The 27,068-nt window shown below is 44.8% G+C and overlaps 1 protein-coding gene across 3 annotated transcripts in view; it reads right to left on the reverse strand.

Annotated features, from left to right (window-relative positions):
• The window catches only part of LOC135050152 (uncharacterized), a 194,909-nt gene that overhangs the window by 114,537 nt on the left and 53,304 nt on the right, over window positions 1-27,068 (reverse strand). For all 3 annotated transcript variants that reach the window (XM_063956352.1, XM_063956351.1, XM_063956353.1), the window contains exons 5-7: window positions 10,395-10,456; window positions 8,448-8,497; window positions 7,390-7,442 (exon numbers count right to left, since the gene is read on the reverse strand). In XM_063956352.1, the coding sequence (XP_063812422.1) occupies window positions 7,390-7,442; window positions 8,448-8,497; window positions 10,395-10,456 (165 nt within the window). The remainder of the gene's footprint in view (window positions 1-7,389; window positions 7,443-8,447; window positions 8,498-10,394; window positions 10,457-27,068) is intronic.

Consider the following 27,068-nt stretch of genomic DNA (forward strand, 5'->3'; position numbering starts at 1 on the left):
TCCTACCTCTATGTCTGTCTATTTTTACCCAGTTTGTTCTATTACTGTTGTTCTAATTGTAAAGCACAATGGAATATGCCGCGCTATATGAGAAACTGTTAATAAATAAAATGAGCTAGATCTCAGTGTATTTATAGTGATGTATTTTATTGATGTTATTATAGTTGGTACGTATAATCACTTGATATTGTTAGAACGGCATTCTCATTTGTTGTGACTCGCCAATACACAGTTCTAAGCTCAGTAAGCATCCTGCATTAACTTGAGACGGTGTGCGTCGGCATGCGTAGATGTCTGAGATCCCCATTCAGTGTGTCATCTGCGGCCAGTGCATACATCACTTATCACTCAGCATTATATCAGAGACAGCAGGCACTGGCATATGAGAAGATGTTGTTACGTACTGTCTGTCTCAAGGCAACGCATGGTGGCTGATGTTATTGATGTTCCGGGACGGGGTATAGCCTGTCTGCTGGTGTGGGTCAGTAAGGTAACTGCTGCCTGGTGGTATGAGTAGGGGTCCGGTCTGAGTCTCTTGGTGGGACTATGGAATTGATGTCATGCATTGGATCATGGCACCCATGCAATGATCCCATGCATGACATCAATTCCATAGTCTTTGTTGTTACCAGCTGTCACCCTGTGATGATCCTGGAAGCCTTGAAGAACATACAAATAATAAGTGTCGCACTTATTATTAGAATGTACATCAAGGTTTCCAGTCTTTCCTAGACCATAAGGATCATCGTAACAACTTACTGACACCACCCGCTCCCCATTATACTGATCCCCCCATAGGACACCTACTGTGGCAGCAGTTACCTTATAGATGTTACACGTGACAGATGTTCCTCCACACCAGCATTAATGGCTATACCCCGGCCGAAGCCCATTCCTAACACAGGAATAGGAACACCATGGGCGGCAGGACACAATACCAGCCATAATCTGGCAGCGGGGGATCTATCCTGTAAATAGAAAAGAAGCCTGGTAAATTAAAATGAATTCATTATTTTTGGACGGGATGCCGGCAGTCACAATACCGACGCCAGCATCCCGATGTTTGAAATCTTGAAATCCAGACAGGGGAGAGGGAAGTATGTTATCCCCTCTTCCCTGACCCTAACCCCCCTTCCCAGCAGCCTAATCTTAACCCCCCCCCCCCCCCCCCTTAGTACCTAACCCTATTCTTCCCCCGGTGGTGTCTAACCTCCCCTCCCCACAGCGTAACCCATGGGTGTGACGCCCCCTGCTGCATTACCATGTTAGTGCTATCGCTGCTTCCATCTAAGTAGCACCAGTAGCTGCTCCAACCAAACATCAATCAGGACCGGTGATCCTGTGGTGTGTATAGTGTTCTATAGTGTGTTGCTGTGTTGTGTACAGTGTTGTTGTAGTATATTGTTCCTGTGGTGTGTATCGTGTTCTATAGTGTGTTGCTGTGTTGTGTACAGTGTTGATGTAGTATATTGTTCCTGTGGTGTGTATAGTGTTCTATAGTGTGTTGCTGTGTTGTGTACAGTGTTGCTGTAGTATATTGTTCCTGTGGTGTGTATAGTGTTCTATAGTGTGTTGCTGTGTTGTGTACAGTGTTGTTGTAGTATATTGTTCCTGTGGTGTGTATAGTGTTCTATAGTGTGTTGCTGTGTTGTCTACAGTGTTGCTGTAGTATATTGTTCCTGTGGTGTGTATAGTGTTCTATAGTGTGTTGCTGTGTTGTGTACAGTGTTGCTGTAGTATATTGTTCCTGTGGTGTGTATAGTGTTCTATAGTGTGTTGCTGTGTTGTGTACAGTGTTGCTGTAGTATATTGTTCCTGTGGTGTGTATAGTGTTCTATAGTGTGTTGCTGTGTTGTGTACAGTGTTGCTGTAGTATATTGTTCCTGTGGTGTGTATAGTGTTCTATAGTGTGTTGCTGTGTTGTGTACAGTGTTGCTGTAGTATATTGTTCCTGTGGTGTGTATAGTGTTCTATAGTGTGTTGCTGTGTTGTGTACAGTGTTGTTGTAGTATATTGTTCCTGTGGTGTGTATAGTGTTCTATAGTGTGTTGCTGTGTTGTGTACAGTGTTGCTGTAGTATATTGTTCCTGTGGTGTGTATAGTGTTCTATAGTGTGTTGCTGTGTTGTGTACAGTGTTTCTATAGTATATTGTTCCTGTGGTGTGTATAGTGTTCTATAGTGTGTTGCTGTGTTGTGTACAGTGTTGCTGTAGTATATTGTTCCTGTGGTGTGTATAGTGTTCTATAGTGTGTTGCTGTGTTGTGTACAGTGTTGCTGTAGTATATTGTTCCTGTGGTGTGTATAGTGTTCTATAGTGTGTTGCTGTGTTGTGTACAGTGTTGCTGTAGTATATTGTTCCTGTGGTGTGTATAGTGTTCTATAGTGTGTTGCTGTGTTGTGTACAGTGTTGTTGTAGTATATTGTTCCTGTGGTGTGTATAGTGTTCTATAGTGTGTTGCTGTGTTGTCTACAGTGTTGCTGTAGTATATTGTTCCTGTGGTGTGTATAGTGTTCTATAGTGTGTTGCTGTGTTGTGTACAGTGTTGTTGTAGTATATTGTTCCTGTGGTGTGTATAGTGTTCTATAGTGTGTTGCTGTGTTGTCTACAGTGTTGCTGTAGTATATTGTTCCTGTGGTGTGTATAGTGTTCTATAGTGTGTTGCTGTGTTGTGTACAGTGTTGCTGTAGTATATTGTTCCTGTGGTGTGTATAGTGTTCTATAGTGTGTTGCTGTGTTGTGTACAGTGTTGTTGTAGTATATTGTTCCTGTGGTGTGTATAGTGTTCTATAGTGTGTTGCTGTGTTGTCTACAGTGTTGCTGTAGTATATTGTTCCTGTGGTGTGTATAGTGTTCTATAGTGTGTTGCTGTGTTGTGTACAGTGTTGCTGTAGTATATTGTTCCTGTGGTGTGTATAGTGTTCTATAGTGTGTTGCTGTGTTGTGTACAGTGTTGTTGTAGTATATTGTTCCTGTGGTGTGTATAGTGTTCTATAGTGTGTTGCTGTGTTGTGTACAGTGTTGCTGTAGTATATTGTTCCTGTGGTGTGTATAGTGTTCTATAGTGTGTTGCTGTGTTGTGTACAGTGTTTCTATAGTATATTGTTCCTGTGGTGTGTATAGTGTTCTATAGTGTGTTGCTGTGTTGTGTACAGTGTTGCTGTAGTATATTGTTCCTGTGGTGTGTATAGTGTTCTATAGTGTGTTGCTGTGTTGTGTACAGTGTTGCTGTAGTATATTGTTCCTGTGGTGTGTATAGTGTTCTATAGTGTGTTGCTGTGTTGTGTACAGTGTTGCTGTAGTATATTGTTCCTGTGGTGTGTATAGTGTTCTATAGTGTGTTGCTGTGTTGTGTACAGTGTTGTTGTAGTATATTGTTCCTGTGGTGTGTATAGTGTTCTATAGTGTGTTGCTGTGTTGTCTACAGTGTTGCTGTAGTATATTGTTCCTGTGGTGTGTATAGTGTTCTATAGTGTGTTGCTGTGTTGTGTACAGTGTTGTTGTAGTATATTGTTCCTGTGGTGTGTATAGTGTTCTATAGTGTGTTGCTGTGTTGTGTACAGTGTTGCTGTAGTATATTGTTCCTGTGGTGTGTATAGTGTTCTATAGTGTGTTGCTGTGTTGTGTACAGTGTTGCTGTAGTATATTGTTCCTGTGGTGTGTATAGTGTTCTATAGTGTGTTGCTGTGTTGTGTACAGTGTTGTTGTAGTATATTGTTCCTGTGGTGTGTATAGTGTTATATAGTGTGTTGCTGTGTTGTGTACAGTATTGCTGTAGTATATTGTTCCTGTGGTGTGTATAGTGTTATATAGTGTGTTGCTGTGTTGTGTACAGTGTTGCTGTAGTATATTGTTCCTGTGGTGTGTATCGTGTTCTATAGTGTGTTGCTGTGTTGTGTACAGTGTTGTTGTAGTATATTGTTCCTGTGGTGTGTATAGTGTTCTATAGTGTGTTGCTGTGTTGTGTACAGTGTTGTTGTAGTATATTGTTCCAGTAGTGTGTATCGTGTTCTATAGTGTGTTGCTGTGTTGTGTACAGTGTTGCTGTAGTATATTGTTCCTGTGGTGTGTATAGTGTTCTATAGTGTGTTGCTGTGTTGTGTACAGTGTTGTTGTAGTATATTGTTCCTGTGGTGTGTATAGTGTTCTATAGTGTGTTGCTGTGTTGTGTACAGTGTTGTTGTAGTATATTGTTCCTGTGGTGTGTATAGTGTTCTATAGTGTGTTGCTGTGTTATGTACAGTGTTGCTATAGTATATTGTTCCTGTGGTGTGTATAGTGTTCTATAGTGTGTTACTGTGTTGTGTACAGTGTTGCTGTAGTATATTGTTCCTGTGGTGTGTATAGTGTTCTATAGTGTGTTGCTGTAGTATAGTGTTCCTGTGGTGTGTATAGTGTTCTATAGTGTATTGCTGTGTTGTGTACAGTGTTGCTGTAGTATATTGTTCCTGTGGTGTGTATAGTGTTCTATAGTGTGTTGCTGTGTTGTGTACATTGTTGCTGTAGTATATTGTTCCTGTGGTGTGTATAGTGTTCTATAGTGTGTTGCTGTGTTGTGTACAGTGTTGTTGTAGTATATTGTTCCTGTGGTGTGTATAGTGTTCTATAGTGTGTTGCTGTGTTGTGTACAGTGTTGTTGTAGTATATTGTTCCCGTGGTGTGTATCGTGTTCTATAGTGTGTTGCTGTGTTATGTACAGTGTTGCTATAGTATATTGTTCCTGTGGTGTGTATAGTGTTCTATAGTGTGTTACTGTGTTGTGTACAGTGTTGCTGTAGTATATTGTTCCTGTGGTGTGTATAGTGTTCTATAGTGTGTTACTGTGTTGTGTACAGTGTTGCTGTAGTATATTGTTCCTGTGGTGTGTATAGTGTTCTATAGTGTGTTGCTGTGTTGTGTACAGTGTTGTTGTAGTATATTGTTCCCGTGGTGTGTATCGTGTTCTATAGTGTGTTGCTGTGTTGTGTACAGTGTTGCTGTAGTATATTGTTCCTGTGGTGTGTATAGTGTTCTATAGTGTGTTGCTGTGTTGTGTGCAGTGTTGCTGTAGTATATTGTTCCTGTGGTGTGTATAGTGTTCTATAGTGTGTTGCTGTGTTGTGTACAGTGTTGCTGTAGTATATTGTTCCTGTGGTGTGTGTATAGTGTTCTATAGTGTGTTGCTGTGTTGTGTACAGTGTTGCTGTAGTTTATTGTTCCTGTGGTGTGTATAGTGTTCTATAGTGTGTTGCTGTGTTGTGTACAGTGTTGTGTAGTATATTGTTCCAGTAGTGTGTATCGTGTTCTATAGTGTATTGCTGTGTTGTGTACAGTGTTGCTGTAGTATATTGTTCCTGTGGTGTGTATAGTGTTCTATAGTGTGTTGCTGTGTTGTGTGCAGTGTTGCTGTAGTATATTGTTCCTGTGGTGTGTATAGTGTTCTATAGTGTATTGCTGTGTTGTGTACAGTGTTGCTGTAGTATATTGTTCCTGTGGTGTGTATAGTGTTCTATAGTGTGTTGCTGTGTTGTGTACAGTATTGCTGTAGTATATTGTTCCTGTGGTGTGTATAGTGTTCTATAGTGTGTTGCTGTGTTGTGTACAGTATTGCTGTAGTATATTGTTCCTGTGGTGTGTATCGTGTTCTATAGTGTGTTGCTGTGTTGTGTGCAGTGTTGTGGTAGTATATTGTTCCTGTGGTGTGTATAGTGTTCTATAGTGTGTTGCTGTGTTGTGTACAGTGTTGCTGTAGTATATTGTTCCTGTGGTGTGTATAGTGTTCTATAGTGTGTTGCTGTGTTGTGTACAGTGTTGCTGTAGTATATTGTTCCTGTGGTGTGTATAGTGTTCTATAGTGTGTTGCTGTGTTGTGTATAAGTGTTGTTGTAGTATATTGTTCCTGTGGTGTGTATCGTGTTCTATAGTGTGTTGCTGTGTTGTGTACAGTGTTGTTGTAGTATATTGTTCCTGTGGTGTGTATAGTGTTCTATAGTGTGTTGCTGTGTTGTCTACAGTGTTGCTGTAGTATATTGTTCCTGTGGTGTGTATAGTGTTCTATAGTGTGTTGCTGTGTTGTGTACAGTGTTGCTGTAGTATATTGTTCCTGTGGTGTGTATCGTGTTCTATAGTGTGTTGCTGTGTTGTGTACAGTGTTGTTGTAGTATATTGTTCCTGTGGTGTGTATAGTGTTCTATAGTGTGTTGCTGTGTTGTGTACAGTGTTGATGTAGTATATTGTTCCTGTGGTGTGTATAGAGTTCTATAGTGTGTTGCTGTGTTGTGTACAGTGTTGCTATAGTATATTGTTCCTGTGGTGTGTATAGTGTTCTATAGTGTGTTGCTGTGTTGTGTACAGTGTTGCTGTAGTATATTGTTCCTGTGGTGTATATAGTGACCTGCTACGTGGCATCTTATATATCCCAGAAATCTGAGGGCCCGGTACACTGATATCCCTGGGGGCCCCCCAGAGATATATATATATATATATATATATATAATATAGGGTTGGGGCTGATATGGCGGTGGTCAGGATCCCGAAGGTAAGCATACTGACCCTGGGATCCCGGCCGCAGAATACCGGGGCAGCGCAACAGAGCCCCTTGCAGGCACGCTACGCTTGTCATGCAACGGGCTCGGTGTTTTACTGCGCTCACCACAGGTTCTATTCCCACTCCCACTCTATAGGTGTCGTGGATACCCACGAGTGGGAGTAGTCCATGTTAGTTGACATGCTAACCGTTGGGCATTTGAACTCTCGGGATCCCAGTCACATGACCGGATCCTTATATATATGTTTGTGTGTGTGTGATTGGGAGCTATGTGTGTTTCAGTTTTTACTGCAATGATAACTGTGGTGACAGCACAGAGCACTATTGCAGCGTACCTTGCTTCCAGACGGAGCCCAGCACTAACTTAAGCAAGCAGGCCCAGCTAGGAAGGAGAGATCACCTCCACACAGGGGCCACCAGGACACCATAGTGGTTCCACCGGAGGCACAACCGTACCAACGCCTACCGTCCCCAGTCTGTAACCAGCGGAGCAGGAGCCCGTCGGTATCTGCAGAAGATTCTCAGCACTGATGACACAGCCACAGCAGGACGGCAGTTCAGGAAGGAGCTCACAGATGCCAGCGGATGCTGTGTGTGTGACCATATCATACAGCCCCACCAAAAAGCTGGTGGACCATTATGCTATAGATAGCACCTATCCTTGTGTGTCAGTGCCTATTTCCCTATAGATTGTAAACTTGCGAGCAGGGCCTTCCTACCTCTATGTCTGTTATTACCCAGTTTTGTTTTATCACTGTTGTTTCCATTAGTAAAGCGCAACAGAAATTGTTGCACTATATACAGTAAGAAACTGTTAATAAATAAATGTACAATCAGTATTCAGCAGATATGAAAGTCACTTACTGCTGCCTGAACAGGGCCATCACCGTTTTCCTGACCCTCTGCCAGAAAGATCTCTGTGGTACAGGGAAGAGAATACAATATGTGTTAGGACGGAGGAGAAAAGAATCTATCCAACATCAATGGTGGCTGGTGTGGGGGAACCCAAACAGTAGGCCTAATTCAGACCTGATTGTAGCCGTGCAAAATTTTGCACGGTACGATCAGCCCCCCTGACATGTGGGGGGACTCCCAGCACAGGGCTAGTCCGCTCCGCGTGTCTGGCCCTCCCCCCGCCGCACAGGTACAAAAGCATTGCACGGCGACAATGCTTTAGTACCTTAAGGGTAGCTCCCCGTCGCTCTCCGGGTCACAGCGGCTGCATGTGACATCACGCAGCCGCCACAGCCCGCCCCACCACACGGTCCGTGCATTCCTGCACTGCCTGGACCGTGCCCCCAAAATGGCAGCCTAATGCCGCCTGCCCCCCCCCCCCCCTGCCCAGCGAACGCCTCTGCCTGTCAATCAGTCAGAGACAATTGCTGGGCTGAGATGCTCATAGCATCTCTGGCTTGCACCAGGGCACTGCGGCACCTGTGCATGCGCAGTTCAGACCTGAACGCCTGCTGTGCGAAAACACACAGCAGTGTTCAGGTCTGACTTAGGCCCATTATTCTGTTATGCACATTTCTCTGAGCCAAGGAACCAGGATAGACCAATAGACAGTCTTAGACAGATACCAGGGGTGGTGTAACAAATAATCTAATAATCTATGTGCAATTGTAGTGATGAATAGTTATGTAACAGACCCCACCGCAAAACATTGGGGCAGATGTATTAACCTGGAGAAGGCATAAGGAAGTGAAAAACCAGTGATAAGTGCAGGGTGATAAATTAACAAGCCAATCAGCTCCAATAAGCAAATTGACAGTTATGAGCTGATTGGCTGGTGCATTTATCACCTTGCACTTATCACTGGTTTATCACTTCCTTATGCCTTCTCCAGGCTAATACATCTGGCCCACTGTTATCTATTGTAGAACAGAGGGTACAATTTGATGTGCAGATATATAGTGACTTACCAGTCTCGTGGCTGCAATGGCTGCCCCTGCCTTTATTAGGCGGATTAGTTCTGTGGATAAAAAGCAAAATAACAGTCATTCTGGTGCCCTGACCTCTCCAGTTGCCAGTTTATGGGCAGCGTGGCTTGTAGAGTCTATCTATATGTTATACACTATGTGGGACGCAGTGTGTATCATATAGCAGCTGCTTATACATCTCTGTAACTGTTCTATACATGTTGGTGACAGCAGCGATCACAGTAACTCTTATACAGGCTTCTATAGCGCTGTACAAAGCACAGGCCACAGGCATTTTTAATTTGATAAAAAGGGAACAGGAACAAACACCCCCTATAGAAAATGCACTGCGCTACCACTTTATGGTCCAATCAGACATGAGGGGTGTGTCACATGTCATGTGACTCCACCCCTTCTGACAGGGATATAGGGCAAAATCAAGCCAAGATCTCAGTAACTTGATGTGACGCATTCACCAGCTGTTAGACTAGAGGGCACTACTAGCCTGTTGTTACCTTTCATATGCACATTACAGCCACTACCACCAAGCATACATGAAGCGGTAGGACATACACGTAGTATTTTACTAATAAAAACATACATAAAGCTAAAGAGTGCCATGTATTCAGCCACCAGTCCCATGAAACGATCAGTCCATTAATACACACTGCATGTTACATGGCGTAGGAAACATTAGCTCTTTAACAAATGGAACATTTGTAGTAAAATGACTGACTTTTTAATGTGTAGTACAAATGTTCCTGCATGGTGTCATGGCGGCGGCAGCAGCAGAGGGAGCAGGCCTGGCCAGCAGCATGAAACAACCCCTTGACAACAAGCAATTACAGTGCCAATTTTAAGTGTGGCATGGTGCTAGGGGGCATTACTCTGTGGGTCTTAATATGGTGCAAGGGGTATTACTGTGTGGGGCATAATAAGGTGCAATGAGCATTACTATGTGGGGCATAATAAGGTGCAATGGCACTACTGTGTGGGGCATAATAAGGTGCAAGGGGCATTACTGTGTCAGGCATAATAAGGTGCAAGGGGCATTACTGTGTGGAACATAATAAGGTGCAAGGGGCATTACTGTGTCAGGCATAATAAGGTGCAATGGGCATTACTGTGTGGGGCATAATAAGGTGCAAGGGGCACTACTGTGTGGGGCATAATAAGGTGCAAGGGGCACTACTGTGTGGAGCATAATAACGTGCAAGGGGCATTACAGTGTGAAACATAATAAGGTGCAAGGGGCATTACTGTGTCAGGCATAATAAGGTGCAATGGGCATTACTGTGTGGGGCATAATAAGGTGCAAGGGGCACTACTGTGTGGAGCATAATAACGTGCAAGGGGCATTACTGTGTGGAACATAATAAGGTGCAATGGGCATTACTGTGTGGGGCATAATAACGTGCAAGGGGCATTACTGTGTGGAACATAATAAGGTGCAAGGGGCATTACTGTGTTAGGCATAATAAGGTGCAATGGACATTATTGCGAGAAACATAATAAGGTGCAAGGGGCATTACTGTGTGGGGCATAATAAGGTGCAAGGGGCATTACTGTGTGGAACATAATAAGCTGCAAGGGGCATTACTGTGTGGAACATAATAAGGTGCAATGGGCATTACTGTGTGGGGCATAATAAGTTGCAAGGGGCATTACTGTGTGGAACATAATAATGTGCAATAGGCATTACTGTGTGAGGCATTATAAGGTGCAAGGGGCATTATTGTGTGAGGCATAATTAGGTGCTAGGGGGCATTACTGTGTGAGGCATAATAAGGTGCTAGGGGGCATTACTGTGTGGAACATAATAAGTTGCAAGGGGCGTTACTGTGTGGGGCATAATTTGGTGCTAGGGGCATTATTGTGGGGCATAATGCACCCCCTTCCCTTCCCAGCATTATATGTGTTGGTATCAGAAAAGCGATTAGTATAATTTACCAAAAAGTTGCCTCTTCAAGGCTTGCGCCAGCCTTGTGGGGTATTCCACCCGGTCCATCTTTCTATTGGGAGCAAACAAATAATAAAATTATACATATGAATATATCTGCTGGAGAACTATAGATCAAAGCAAATGAACAATCTGTACTGCAAAAGACCATATGACATTCATGTCAGACAGTATGAATATTAAAACACCAAAAGACAATAAAGGATACAATAAGAATAGTATAGAAACAGTAAAGGCAGAATATAAATAATTATACTAATATGTTAGTTACTAAATCCTTTGTAATGGATGCCCACTGACAGTCAGTGAAGGCAACTTAGTATACACCTTGTACTGAACAGCCATCAAATGTGACAGCTCTAGCAAAGCCAGCTCCTAAATCAGAGAAGCCAAAAACCAATAGCATAAGCTATGGGGGAGAGTTATCAGAGCTTGGAGAGAGATAAAGTACCAACCAATCAGCTCCTAACTGTCATTTTTCAAACACAGACTCTCTCCAAGCATAGATACATCTCACCATAAATGTATTAAAGTAATGGGACAACTAGCTCATTCTAACTGGAGGCGTAATAAGATATATGTTTATATACATATTATATATATCAAAATATATATATTTTGCATGCCAGCGGCCACTAGATGGCGCCCGAGGGGGCAATTCACGCGAGCACAGCCGCCGGCGCTGACATCACTGTTATGTTGTTCCGGCTGGTAACTAGTTAATCATACTTTTGTTGTCCCAAAACCTACCTTACATTTGCTTTTTTTGCTACTACAGTACATACAGTATAGTTGAATACAGATATATTCTAATTGTTAGTTATACTATTAGTAGTTTCTGCATGCTGTATATTTATTAACCATTTAATAACTAGAAAACATAGTAAATAACACTTACATGACTTGTGCGCCTTCCACCAGCCCAGTAAGGCAGCTTCCACCAGCTCAGTAAAGCGGAAATGGCCGCTTGTGGGTATAGTTAGAGCTCTGATGCACTATGACATCACAGTGATCTTACATACCTAGCAGCCACTAGTGTTATAATGCAGCATGACAGCATGATGATAATAACAATGTAAAAAATAATACTTTTGGATGGAAATTAAAATAAAAGACGGCTACCAACACTTAATACCAGGAGAACGTATATAATAAGGGTGTAAATAGTAATAGATTACAGAAGGACAGGTGAAATTAGGTTCTAAAAGAAAAACACTTATGAGATATGTATAAAGATCATAAATAGAATGGATGGCTCCCAATTGGGGACATGTAGCTAAATAAATGTGCGCTAAGAGCATGCGATTAGGGACTTTATACATAGACGAAAGAATCTGGCACTCACTATAAATAGATATAGCCGACGGCACTCAGGGATAATAACGACACAAACACCAACCACATGTTACACAGCCGGTGCACTTATAGCCTAATTTGGTTGTATTGAGAAAATGTTCAGGGGAAGATTTACCAAACTCGTTGATATCTGCATGTACCAAAAAACCACGTATGTTTTTACCACAGAAGTCATAAGTTGTTCATTAGCCATCCCAGATAATTCCTTATCTGATTTAATAATTGGCCAATAAGATTTAATGGCATGTCTGGCCTTATAGCTAGCTGTATGAAAGCGGTTAGCCCAAATAATTGTGTTAGATATGGGCTTTTTCCTTCGAGATTTTAAAGTATTTACTTGTGGTATAGAAACTAGAGATGAGCGCCTGAAATTTTTCGGGTTTTGTGTTTTGGTTTTGGGTTCGGTTCCGCGGCCGTGTTTTGGGTTCGAACGCGTTTTGGCAAAACCTCACCGAATTTTTTTTGTCGGATTCGGGTGTGTTTTGGATTCGGGTGTTTTTTTCAAAAAACCCTAAAAAACAGCTTAAATCATAGAATTTGGGGGTCATTTTGATCCCAAAGTATTATTAACCTCAAAAACCATAATTTACACTCATTTTCAGTCTATTCTGAATACCTCACACCTCACAATATTATTTTTAGTCCTAAAATTTGCACCGAGGTCGCTGTGTGAGTAAGATAAGCGACCCTAGTGGCCGACACAAACACCGGGCCCATCTAGGAGTGGCACTGCAGTGTCACGCAGGATGTCCCTTCCAAAAAACCCTCCCCAAACAGCACATGACGCAAAGAAAAAAAGAGGCGCAATGAGGTAGCTGTGTGAGTAAGATTAGCGACCCTAGTGGCCGACACAAACACCGGGCCCATCTAGGAGTGGCACTGCAGTGTCACGCAGGATGGCCCTTCCAAAAAACCCTCCCCAAACAGCACATGACGCAAAGAAAAAAAGTGGCGCAATGAGGTAGCTGTGTGAGTAAGATTAGCGACCCTAGTGGCCGACACAAACACCGGGCCCATCTAGGAGTGGCACTGCAGTGTCACGCAGGATGTCCCTTCCAAAAAACCCTCCCCAAACAGCACATGACGCAAAGAAAAAAAGAGGCGCAATGAGGTAGCTGACTGTGTGAGTAAGATTAGCGACCCTAGTGGCCGACACAAACACCGGGCCCATCTAGGAGTGGCACTGCAGTGTCACGCAGGATGTCCCTTCCAAAAAAAACCTCCCCAATCAGCACATGATGCAAAGAAAAAGAAAAGAAAAAAGAGGTGCAAGATGGAATTGTCCTTGGGCCCTCCCACCCACCCTTATGTTGTATAAACAAAACAGGACATGCACACTTTAACCAACCCATCATTTCAGTGACAGGGTCTGCCACACGACTGTGACTGATATGACGGGTTGGTTTGGACCCCCCCCAAAAAAGAAGCAATTAATCTCTCCTTGCACAAACTGGCTCTACAGAGGCAAGATGTCCACCTCATCTTCACCCTCCGATATATCACCGTGTACATCCCCCTCCTCACAGATTATCAATTCGTCCCCACTGGAATCCACCATCTCAGCTCCCTGTGTACTTTGTGGAGGCAATTGCTGCTGGTCAATGTCTCCGCGGAGGAATTGATTATAATTCATTTTAATGAACATCATCTTCTCCACATTTTCTGGATGTAACCTCGTACGCCGATTGCTGACAAGGTGAGCGGCGGCACTAAACACTCTTTCGGAGTACACACTTGTGGGAGGGCAACTTAGGTAGAATAAAGCCAGTTTGTGCAAGGGCCTCCAAATTGCCTCTTTTTCCTGCCAGTATAAGTACGGACTGTGTGACGTGCCTACTTGGATGCGGTCACTCATATAATCCTCCACCATTCTATCAATGTTGAGAGAATCATATGCAGTGACAGTAGACGACATGTCCGTAATCGTTGTCAGGTCCTTCAGTCCGGACCAGATGTCAGCATCAGCAGTCGCTCCAGACTGCCCTGCATCACCGCCAGCGGGTGGGCTCGGAATTCTGAGCCTTTTCCTCGCACCCCCAGTTGCGGGAGAATGTGAAGGAGGAGATGTTGACAGGTCGCGTTCCGCTTGACTTGACAATTTTGTCACCAGCAGGTCTTTCAACCCCAGCAGACCTGTGTCTGCCGGAAAGAGAGATCCAAGGTAGGCTTTAAATCTAGGATCGAGCACGGTGGCCAAAATGTAGTGCTCTGATTTCAACAGATTGACCACCCGTGAATCCTTGTTAAGCGAATTAAGGGCTGCATCCACAAGTCCCACATGCCTAGCGGAATCGCTCCCTTTTAGCTCCTTCTTCAATGCCTCCAGCTTCTTCTGCAAAAGCCTGATGAGGGGAATGACCTGACTCAGGCTGGCAGTGTCTGAACTGACTTCACGTGTGGCAAGTTCAAAGGGCATCAGAACCTTGCACAACGTTGAAATCATTCTCCACTGCACTTGAGACAGGTGCATTCCACCTACTATATCGTGCTCAATTGTATAGGCTTGAATGGCCTTTTGCTGCTCCTCCAACCTCTGAAGCATATAGAGGGTTGAATTCCACCTCGTTACCACTTCTTGCTTCAGATGATGGCAGGGCAGGTTCAGTAGTTTTTGGTGGTGCTCCAGTTTTCTGTACGTGGTGCCTGTACGCCGAAAGTGTCCCGCAATTCTTCTGGCCACCGACAGCATCTCTTGCACGCCCCTGTCGTTTTTTAAAAAATTCTGCACCACCAAATTCAAGGTATGTGCAAAACATGGGACGTGCTGGAATTGGCCCAGATTTAATGCACACACAATATTGCTGGCGTTGTCCGATGCCACAAATCCACAGGAGAGTCCAATTGGGGTAAGCCATTCCGCGATGATCTTCCTCAGTTGCCGTAAGAGGTTTTCAGCTGTGTGCGTATTCTGGAAAGCGGTGATACAAAGCGTAGCCTGCCTAGGAAAGAGTTGGCGTTTGCGAGATGCTGCTACTGGTGCCGCCGCTGCTGTTCTTGCGGCGGGAGTCCATATATCTACCCAGTGGGCTGTCACAGTCATATAGTCCTGACCCTGCCCTGCTCCACTTGTCCACATGTCCGTGGTTAAGTGGACATTGGGTACAGCTGCATTTTTTAGGACACTGGTGACTCTTTTTCTGAGGTCTGTGTACATTTTCGGTATCGCCTGCCTAGAGAAATGGAACCTAGATGGTATTTGGTACCGGGGACACAGTACCTCCAACAAGTCTCTAGTTGGCTCTGCAGTAATGATGGATACCGGAACCACGTTTCTCACCACCCAGGATGCCAAGGCCTCAGTTATCCGCTTTGCAGTAGGATGACTGCTGTGATATTTCATCTTCCTCGCAAAGGACTGTTGAACAGTCAATTGCTTACTGGAAGTAGTACAAGTGGGCTTACGACTTCCCCTCTGGGATGACCATCGACTCCCAGCAGCAACAACAGCAGCGCCAGCAGCAGTAGGCGTTACACGCAAGGATGCATCGGAGGAATCCCAGGCAGGAGAGGACTCGTCAGAATTGCCAGTGACATGGCCTGCAGGACTATTGGCATTCCTGGGGAAGGAGGAAATTGACACTGAGGGAGTTGGTGGGGTGGTTTGCGTGAGCTTGGTTACAAGAGGAAGGGATTTACTGGTCAGTGGACTGCTTCCGCTGTCACCCAAAGTTTTTGAACTTGTCACTGACTTATTATGAATGCGCTGCAGGTGACGTATAAGGGAGGATGTTCCGAGGTGGTTAACGTCCTTACCCCTACTTATTACAGCTTGACAAAGGGAACACACGGCTTGACACCTGTTGTCCGCATTTCTGGTGAAATACCTCCACACCGAAGAGCTGATTTTTTTGGTATTTTCACCTGGCATGTCAACGGCCATATTCCTCCCACGGACAACAGGTGTCTCCCCGGGTGCCTGACTTAAACAAACCACCTCACCATCAGAATCCTCCTGGTCAATTTCCTCCCCAGCGCCAGCAACACCCATATCCTCCTCATCCTGGTGTACTTCAACACTGACATCTTCAATCTGACTATCAGGAACTGGACTGCGGGTGCTCCTTCCAGCACTTGCAGGGGGCGTGCAAATGGTGGAAGGCGCATGCTCTTCACGTCCAGTGTTGGGAAGGTCAGGCATCGCAACCGACACAATTGGACTCTCCTTGTGGATTTGGGATTTCAAAGAACGCACAGTTCTTTGCGGTGCTTTGCCTTTTGCCAGCTTGAGTCTTTTCAGTTTTCTAGCGAGAGGCTGAGTGCTTCCATCCTCATGTGAAGCTGAACCACTAGCCATGAACATAGGCCAGGGCCTCAGCCGTTCCTTGCCACTCCGTGTGGTAAATGGCATATTGGCAAGTTTACGCTTCTCCTCCGACAATTTTATTTTAGGTTTTGGAGTCCTTTTTTTACTGATATTTGGTGTTTTGGTTTTGACATGCTCTGTACTATGCCATTGGGCATCGGCCTTGGCAGACGACGTTGCTGGCATTTCATCGTCTCGGCCATGACTAGTGGCAGCAGCTTCAGCACGAGGTGGAAGTGGATCTTGATCTTTCCCTAATTTTGGAACCTCAACATTTTTGTTCTCCATATTTTAATAGGCACAACTAAAAGGCACCTCAGGTAAACAATGGAGATGGATGGATTGGATACTAGTATACAATTATGGACGGGCTGCCGAGTGCCGACACAGAGGTAGCCACAGCCGTGAACTACCGCACTGTACTGTGTCTGCTGCTAATATAGACTGGTTGATAAAGAGATAGTATACTCGTAACTAGTATGTATGTATAAAGAAAGAAAAAAAACCCACGGTTAGGTGGTATATACAATTATGGACGGGCTGCCGAGTGCCGACACAGAGGTAGCCACAGCCGTGAACTACCGCACTGTACTGTGTCTGCTGCTAATATATAGACTGGTTGATAAAGAGATAGTATACTCGTAACTAGTATGTATGTATAAAGAAAGAAAAAAAAACCACGGTTAGGTGGTATATACAATTATGGACGGGCTGCCGAGTGCCGACACAGAGGTAGCCACAGCCGTGAACTACCGCACTGTACTGTGTCTGCTGCTAATATATAGACTGGTTGATAAAGAGATAGTATACTCGTAACTAGTATGTATGTATAAAGAAAGAAAAAAAAACCACGGTTAGGTGGTATATACAATTATGGACGGGCTGCCGAGTGCCGACACAGAGGTAGCCACAGCCGTGAACTACCGCACTGTACTGTGTCTGCTGCTAATATATAGACTGGTTGATAAAGAGATAGTATACTCGTAACTAGTATGTATGTATAAAGAAAGAAAAAAAAACCACGGTTAGGTGGTATATACAATTATGGACGGGCTGCCGAGTGCCGACACAGAGGTAGCCACAGCCGTGAACTACCGCACTGTACTGTGTCTGCTGCTAATATATAGACTGGTTGATAAAGAGATAGTATACTCGTAACTAGTATGTATGTATAAAGAAAGAAAAAAAAACCACGGTTAGGTGGTATATACAATTATGGACGGGCTGCCGAGTGCCGACACAGAGGTAGCCACAGCCGTGAACTACCGCACTGTACTGTGTCTGCTGCTAATATATAGACTGGTTGATAAAGAGATAGTATACTCGTAACTAGTATGTATGTATAAAGAAAGAAAAAAAAACCACGGTTAGGTGGTATATACAATTATGGACGGGCTGCCGAGTGCCGACACAGAGGTAGCCACAGCCGTGAACTACCGCACTGTACTGTGTCTGCTGCTAATATAGACTGGTTGATAAAGAGATAGTATACTCGTAACTAGTATGTATGTATAAAGAAAGAAAAAAAAAACACGGTTAGGTGGTATATACAATTATGGACGGGCTGCCGAGTGCCGACACAGAGGTAGCCACAGCCGTGAACTACCGCACTGTACTGTGTCTGCTGCTAATATATAGACTGGTTGATAAAGAGATAGTATACTCGTAACTAGTATGTATGTATAAAGAAAGAAAAAAAAACCACGGTTAGGTGGTATATACAATTATGGACGGGCTGCCGAGTGCCGACACAGAGGTAGCCACAGCCGTGAACTACCGCACTGTACTGTGTCTGCTGCTAATATATAGACTGGTTGATAAAGAGATAGTATACTCGTAACTAGTATGTATGTATAAAGAAAGAAAAAAAAACCACGGTTAGGTGGTATATACAATTATGGACGGGCTGCCGAGTGCCGACACAGAGGTAGCCACAGCCGTGAACTACCGCACTGTACTGTGTCTGCTGCTAATATAGACTGGTTGATAAAGAGATAGTATACTACTAATATTATATACTGGTGGTCAGGTCACTGGTCACTAGTCACACTGGCAGTGGCACTCCTGCAGCAAAAGTGTGCACTGTTTAATTTTAATATAATATTATGTACTCCTGGCTCCTGCTATAACCTATAACTGGCACTGCAGTAGTGCTCCCCAGTCTCCCCCACAATTATAAGCTGTGTGAGCTGAGCAGTCAGACAGATATATAATATATATATATATAGATGATGCAGCACACTGGCCTGAGCCTGAGCAGTGCACACAGATATGGTATGTGACTGACTGAGTCACTGTGTGTATCGCTTTTTTCAGGCAGAGAACGGATATATTAAATAAACTGCACTGTGTGTCTGGTGGTCACTCACTATATAATATATTATGTACTCCTGGCTCCTGCTATAACCTATAACTGGCACTGCAGTAGTGCTCCCCAGTCTCCCCCCCAATTATAAGCTGTGTGAGCTGAGCAGTCAGACAGATATATAATATTATATATAGATAATAGATGATGCAGCACACTGGCCTGAGCCTGAGCAGTGCACACAGATATGGTATGTGACTGAGTCACTGTGTGCTGTGTATCGCTTTTTTCAGGCAGAGAACGGATTATAAATAAAAGTGGTGGTCACTGGTCACTATCAGCAAAACTCTGCACTGTACACTACTGAGTACTCCTAATGCTCCCCAAAATTAGTAAATCAAGTGTCTAAACGGAGAGGACGCCAGCCACGTCCTCTCCCTATCAATCTCAATGCACGTGTGAAAATGGCGGCGACGCGCGGCTCCTTATATAGAATCCGAGTCTCGCGATAGAATCCGAGCCTCGCGAGAATCCGACAGCGTCATGATGACGTTCGGGCGCGCTCGGGTTAACCGAGCAAGGCGGGAAGATCCGAGTCGCTCGGACCCGTGAAAAAAAACATGAAGTTCTGGCGGGTTCGGATTCAGAGAAACCGAACCCGCTCATCTCTAAAGAAACCACTTTTTCCTTAGTTGCTAATAAAGGATAAGATTGAAAATTTTGAGAAATTGCATAAATTGAACTTGGAGAGGGATACGACTACTGATTGGTATGCAAAATTAAAATAGTCCGCTAACAGCATACAAGCGTGAACTAACTAAATTCAAAAAAGAAAAGAGATTTAAGGTCGATGCAGACTATGAAGCCAATACAGTATACCAATAGACACAGACTAGGAAGTAGGGAGAGACAAAAAAAAAGCCTTTCTTTCGTAGAAACCACCAACGTGGATTTGATACGTCAAACACATCTGCTGAATTAGTGTCTTCGGCCAGTGATGGCGAGTATTGCAGCAATGGAGCAAGACCTAAGAACAAACTAGGCCCTATAGGGGCGACTACGCAGTCCTGAGAGAGAGGCGACAGCGTAGATTCTCCAGCCATGGTGGACTAGGGGAAAGGAGGAGGACGTGGCAAAAGACCCCCATTGCTTCCAAGAACCTAGTAGTAAATCTATAATTTTACAACCTCTCTGTTATTGAGGAAAATGTATTGGCTAAAGGTCTCTCTTTTGTTCCCTCTTAATCCACTTCAATGGCAGGTGGAACTGCATACACTATGACGACAATTGAAATTGAAGGAGTTTTCCCTCTAAAAATGACCCTACACAGGATACTGGGACTCCATGTCTTCCTGGATGACTATAGAGATTGCTACCTAGATTGAGCTTTGAACCTCAGTTTTTTAATCCAACCATCAAAACATATATGAGATTACTCAAGGATCAAGTTTCTGATAACATTGTTCAAATTCCGCAAATGCAACATAATCTTAATAAAGAAGAAGAATCTGCATTAAAAAATCTCTTGAATAATACCAACCTAATTTTTAGACCTGCAGATAAAGGGGGTGCCCTAGTGATCATGGACTTAAAGGACTATAAGGAGGAAATTGAAGACCAACTCAGGGATGGTCAGGTGTATCGTGCATTACCAAATGACCCTACGTATATTGTTCAAGAGGACTTGCGCTAAGTTCTTGAAGGAGCAGTGGACAAAGGAATTATTAACCAGCAATCGATGAAAGCCCTTATTTCTCAATACCCTATAGTCCCTGTCCTATACACTATCCCTATAATCCATAAATCCCTGAGCAAACCTCCAGGACGCCTCATCATTGCGGCAAAATAATAATTATTTCAACATATAGTAGTATACTTGGATGCATTATTCCAGCAGTGCATTAGACAACACCCTAGATATCTATTCGATACACCTACATTACTGCGTAAGTTAGAAACGTTTCCCAATACTCAGAGTGAACTATTGATGGTCAGTATGGATGTTAAAAGCCTTTACACAGTTATTTCACACAATGAAGGTATTTGTGCAGTAAAAAAGTTTTTGGAACATCACCCATTATATCAGGGCCCTGATATTCAGTTACGGTGTTGCGACTGATTCTAATTAAGAATTATTTCTTAAGATGATGGTAATTTTTTTTCTCAATTGGCTGCGCCATGGTTTTCGAATGTGGCCCTGGCGTTTGCTAATATATATATGCTTATGGTGGAACAGGAAATATTCTTTGATAAACTGGAGTTTGCAGAGCGTATTTGTCTGTATACCAGATATATTGATGATTTACTTATATTCTGGAAGGGCCCCATTCATGATCTTATAGCATGTATTGATAAGCAAAACAGCAGCTCTAGCCCGGTTAGACGGACACATGTGGCTTACACTGTGTTAGGATCTCCTGCTCTGTGCTGCCACGTCGCCATGGCAACCGGGAGGCAAGTGTTAGCGAAGTAACCTGAGCGCAGCTGATACTCCGGTCCGGGTTTTTACTGTGTAGTGGTTACAGGCTCTGTGCACGGCAGGGAATCCGGCGCTGGTTTTGTGCTCACAGTCTGTGAGGTCTGAGTGGGGCGTGGACAGCACCTGCTATATAAACCATCCTCTCAGGCTAGGCAAATGCTGCTGAATCTTTGTTTGTTAGTCAGTTCCAGAGAGTTAGCTAGTACTGTGTGACTTTGTATTTACTTGTTGCTTACTGCGAATAGGCCTTGGGATTCGGTACTTCATTCTGCCAATCCGGACCTAGCAGTAAGACTGGAGTCAGTTGTTTGACCTGCTGGGGTTCTTTTGCTATTCTGTGAACCCAGCAGGTTTGCGGCTGTACTCTCAGACCTGCTTGCTTAATCCTCCCTCACTGTGCAGGGCGTCCAGGTGTCAGTTTAGTGGCAGTAAGCTGAACCTGTGCCCTGCAAGTGGGGGTTAGGATTGTGGATACTCTCCTTGTGTCTATATTTCTATCTCTGACCAAGGAGTTTATTCCCACACCCGTTGGTAACCCTTTGGGGTTTTTTCTGTTGCTCTTAGCAACATCATTTCAGGTGCTCCACATGTTAAATCACTACACATCGCTTCATTGTCCGCTCTATTCTATCTGAGCATTCCTGACACTAGGGAGACACCCAATTCCTGAGCCTTTGGGCTTCTCCGTTCACTTTGTGTTTATTAGTTATTCCATCACCTCCTGTGTATGTTATGTTATACTGTCTGTGAGTTCGTTTGCTTCGCTTCCCTCTCTGTTCATACACCGGTATACTCCTGTTAGCACTGGTGTGCGTAACATATTCAGCAGCCCTACTCCTGTTGAAATTTTGTGGGAATATGGAGCATACCCCTCAAAATACTTTGCAACAGGTGGTCGATCAGGTGCAGGTCCTGACTCGACAATTTAATGAGATGTCCATTAAAATGAACACCCCGCAGGCCGCTAGCGGAGCTCCCGCAGCAGCAGCGGCAAGTTCAGGGGTTAAGGAGCCGAAAGTAAATTTCCCGGATCATTTTTCTGGAGATCGCTCACAGTTCTTTTATTTCAAGGAGAGCTGTAAGCTATATTTCAGGCTTAGGCCCCAGTCTTCTGGGTCGGAGATTCAGCGGGTGGGCATGGCGATTTCCTTGCTACAAGGAGACCCACAGGTCTGGGCATATGGGTTACAGCCTGACTGTCCGTCGCTTAAATGTGTTGATGCTTTTTTTACGGCACTGGGCATTTTGTATGATGACCCTGACAAGATGGCTTCAGCCGAGTCTCAGATTACGGTTCTTAAGCAAGGGCGATGGCCAGCTAAGGTTTATAGTACGGAGTTTCGGAGGTTGGCTCATGATACCCAGTGCAATGACCCAGCCCTGAGAAACCAGTACCGAAGGGGCCTTTCTGACCAGATAAAGGACCAACTGGTACAATATCCCTCGCCTGATAGCTTTGATCAGCTCATGCAGTTATCCATCCGGGTGGATAGACGGCTGAGAGAGCGTAGGCTTGAAAGGGAGACCGCAGTTTCCTTTTTTCCCAAGGGAACCTCAGACTCTGAGGAATATTCCGAGGAGCCTATGCAGATTGTGGCTACCCGCCTCTCCTCGCGTGAGAAGACGCGGAGGAGACAGCAGGGTTTGTGTTTGTACTGTGGGAATAAAGGTCATGTTGTAGTATCATGCCCAGAAAAAACGGAAAACTTCAGGGCCTAAGGGTGATGAGAAATATCCTGTCAGGCCAGAAGTCAGAATTTCCTAAAAAGACTTTTCTCATTCCGGTGACTTTGGAGATCCTCGGTCAAATTGTCAAGACTGAGGCCTTTGTTGACAGTGGGGCCGATGGGGTTTTCATGGACCGTCAATTCGCCCTGGAACACTCTGTTCCCTCAGTACCTTTGGCATCTGAGATTGAGATCTGTGGGTTAAACGGGGAACCATTGTCCCAGGGTAAAATTACCTCCTGCACCAGCCATATTCCTTTGTTTATTGGAGCCACACACTCTGAAAAATTGTCTTTTTATGTGACTGTCTGTTCTTTTGCCCCATTGGTTTTGGGGTTACCCTGGTTAAGGGCCCATAACCCTCAATTTGACTGGGTCTCTGGGGAGATTCTTAGTTGGGGTAGTGATTGTTTCAGGAGTTGCTTGAGCCTTCCAGTCAGGCTCTCGCAGCTAAGTTTGCCAGGATTGCCAGGATGTTATGCAGATTTTGCGGATGTGTTCTCCAAAAAAGTTGCGGAGGTACTACCTCCCCATCGCCCCTATGACTGTGCCATTGATTTGTTGCCGGATGCTAAGCTTCCCAAGAGCAGGTTGTACTCCCTGTCACGTCCTGAGACTCAGGCTATGGCAGAGTACATTCAGGAGAACTTGGCTAAGGGATTTATCAGACCCTCACAGTCCCCAGTTGGGTCGGGGTTCTTTTTCGTGGGTAAAAAGGACGGTTCGTTGCGACCCTGCATCGACTTCAGGGAATTGAACCGTATCACGATTAAAAACTCGTACCCACTGCCTCTCATTTCGGTTTTGTTTGACCAGCTTCGTACTGCCACCATTTTTTTCTAAGATTGACCTACGCGGTGCTTACAATCTAATCCGAATAAGAGAGGGGGATGAATGGAAGACTGCCTTTAATACCCACTCAGGGCATTATGAATATTTGGTGATGCCTTTTGGGCTCTCTAATGCCCCGGCAGTCTTCCAGGAATTCATGAACGATGTGCTCAGGGAATATTTGGATAGATTCTTAGTTGTTTATCTAGATGACATCCTAATCTTCTCTCATTCCCTGGAGGAACATCGGAAGCATGTACGCTTAGTCCTCCAGAAACTCAGAGACCACCAGCTTGGGGCGAAGCTGGAGAAGTGCGAGTTTGAAGTCCAGCAAATCGCATTTCTAGGGTATATTATCTCCTCAGAAGGTTTCCAAATGGAGGGTTCTAAGGTACAGGCAGTCCTGGATTGGGTGCAGCCCACTAGTTTGAAGGCGCTTCAGCGTTTTCTGGGCTTTGCGAATTTTTATAGACGGTTTATCGCTGGATTTTCGTCTATAGTGGCCTCCTTGGTGGCACTCACTAAGAAAGGGGCGGATGTTGCTCACTGGTCTTGTGAGGCCAAAGCGGCCTTTGCCCGTCTCAAAAGGGCATTTGTCTCGGCCAAGGTGCTGCGACACCCAGATCCAGAGCGTCCTTTTGTGGTAGAAGTGGATGCCTCTGAGATAGGTACTGGGGCAGTGCTCTCTCAGATGGGGGTGTCTGATAATCGCCTTCATCCCTGTGCTTACTTTTCCCGTAAATTTTCGTCTGCCGAGATGAATTATGATGTGGGTAACCGGGAATTGTTGGCTATAAAGGATGCACTCGGGGAGTGGAGACACTGGCTTGAGGGGGCTAAGTTTGTGGTCTCAATTCTCACCGACCATAAGAATCTGGCATATTTAGAGTCAGCGAAGCGGCTCAATGCCAGGCAGGCACGATGGGCTTTGTTTTTTGCTCGCTTTAATTTTTTGATAACATATCGCCCTGGGTCAAAAAACATCAAGGCTGATGCGCTCTCGCAGAGTTTTGCTCCAGTTCAAGAGACCACGAGGAGCCATTGCCCATTGTGTCCCCATCATGTATTAAAGTGGGCATTACCCAGGACCTCTTGTCATTAGTCCTTAGAGCACAGGAGCAGGCTCCTCCAGACCTTCCAGTAGGTCTCTTGTTTGTGCCTCCTAGGTTAAGACAGCGAGTGTTCCTGGAATTCCATGCCAAGAGGTCGGCAGGGCATCCGGGTATTGCCAGAACTCGGGAGTTGCTGTCTAGGGCGGTGTGGTGGCCCTCGGTGGCTAGGGATGTGGATCAGTGGGTTCGGGCATGTGACGTTTGTGCCTGAAATAAAACTCCTAGAGGGGTTCCTGTCGGCCCATTACATCCACTCTCTATTCCGTCTAAGCCATGGACCCACATTTCCATGGATTTTGTGGTGGACTTGCCCAAATCCTCGGGGATGACAGCCATTTGGGTTGTCGTTGACAGGTTTTCGAAGATGGCGCATTTCGTTCCACTGGTTGGGTTGCCATCGGCCAGACGCCTGTCTGAGTTATTTATGCAGCATGTTGTGCGCCTCCACGGGTTGCCACTTGATGTGGTCTCTGACAGTGGATCCCAGTTTGTGGCCAAATTCTGGAGGGCATTTTGTTCTGATCTCCAGATTTCTGTGAGCTTGTCGTCAGGCTACCATCCACAGTCTAATGGGCAGACTGAGAGGGTGAACCAGTCCTTGGAGCAGTTCCTCAGGTGTTATGTCTCCAAGTGTCATACTGACTGGGTTGCTCATCTGTCCATGGCGGAGTTTGCCTATAACAACGCGGCTCACTCTGCTACAGGGATCTCTCCCTTCCTTTGTGTGTATGGGCATCATCCTAAGGCCAATTCTTTTGACCCCCTGGATTCCACGTCTGGTGGTTCCTCTGTTGTTTCGGTCCTTAGGGGTATTTGGAGGAAAGTGAAGAAAGCCCTTGTGTCTGTGTCATTAGTGACCAAAAGGGTTTTTGATAAGCGGAGAAGACCCTGCAGCTTCAAATTAGGAGACTTCGTCTGGTTGTCCACCAAGAATTTGAAGTTGAGACAGCCATCTCATAAGTTTGGCCCCCGGTTCATCGGCCCTTATAAGATCACCAGGGTTATCAATCCGGTGGCATTTCAGTTAGATCTGCCCCGTTCATTGGGTATCAATAAAACATTTCATTGTTCCCTTTTAAAACTGGCGGTTAGTAATCCTTCTTCCAGTGGAAGACCTTCTCCTCTTCTGATACGGGGTCAGAGGGAGTTTGTGGTTGAAAGGGTTCTTGACTCCAAGATGGTTCGGGGTCGGCTGTCATTTTTGGTGCACTGGAAGGGGTATGGCCCGGAGGAGCGGTCGTGGGTGCGCAGTTGTGATCTTCATGCCCCCAGACTGATACGCTCTTTCTTCTCGCAGTTCCCCGATAAACCCGGTGGTAGGGGTTCTTTGACCCCTCGTCAGAGGGGGGGTACTGTTAGGATCTCCTGCTCTGTGCTGCCACGTCGCCATGGCAACCGGGAGGCAAGTGTTAGCGAAGTAACCTGAGCGCAGCTGATACTCCGGTCCGGGTTTTTACTGTGTAGTGGTTACAGGCTCTGTGCACGGCAGGGAATCCGGCGCTGGTTTTGTGCTCACAGTCTGTGAGGTCTGAGTGGGGCGTGGACAGTACCTGCTATATAAACCATCCTCTCAGGCTAGGCAAATGCTGCTGAATCTTTGTTTGTTAGTCAGTTCCAGAGAGTTAGCTAGTACTGTGTGACTTTGTATTTACTTGTTGCTTACTGCGAATAGGCCTTGGGATTCGGTACTTCATTCTGCCAATCCGGACCTAGCAGTAAGACTGGAGTCAGTTGTTTGACCTGCTGGGGTTCTTTTGCTATTCTGTGAACCCAGCAGGTTTGCGGCTGTACTCTCAGACCTGCTTGCTTAATCCTCCCTCACTGTGCAGGGCGTCCAGGTGTCAGTTTAGTGGCAGTAAGCTGAACCTGTGCCCTGCAAGTGGGGGTTAGGATTGTGGATACTCTCCTTGTGTCTATATTTCTATCTCTGACCAAGGAGTTTATTCCCACACCCGTTGGTAACCCTTTGGGGTTTTTTCTGTTGCTCTTAGCAACATCATTTCAGGTGCTCCACATGTTAAATCACTACACATCGCTTCATTGTCCGCTCTATTCTATCTGAGCATTCCTGACACTAGGGAGACACCCAATTCCTGAGCCTTTGGGCTTCTCCGTTCACTTTGTGTTTATTAGTTATTCCATCACCTCCTGTGTATGTTATGTTATACTGTCTGTGAGTTCGTTTGCTTCGCTTCCCTCTCTGTTCATACACCGGTATACTCCTGTTAGCACTGGTGTGCGTAACATACTGGTTGTTTTAATTTTCTTGATGTGTCCATACACCTAAATGATGGATTAATTTCTATATCACTGTATGCAAAGGAAATGGATCGTAACAATCTGTTACATCATAGTAGTTTCCATCCACAAAGTCTAATGAAAGGACTTCCTTACTCCCAGATGCTCCATGTTAAACGGATCACATCTGATCCTATAGTTGCTGATCAACAAATTGATGAAATGGTACAGACATTTATTGAACGTGGTTACCCCAAAAAGGAAATACTTGCTCCAAAAAATAAAATTGCTAAATGTAATAGAAAAGATCTAC

This window comes from Pseudophryne corroboree, chromosome 2, assembly GCF_028390025.1.
Source record: "Pseudophryne corroboree isolate aPseCor3 chromosome 2, aPseCor3.hap2, whole genome shotgun sequence".
In the NCBI taxonomy this organism is placed as follows: Eukaryota; Metazoa; Chordata; class Amphibia; order Anura; family Myobatrachidae; genus Pseudophryne; species Pseudophryne corroboree.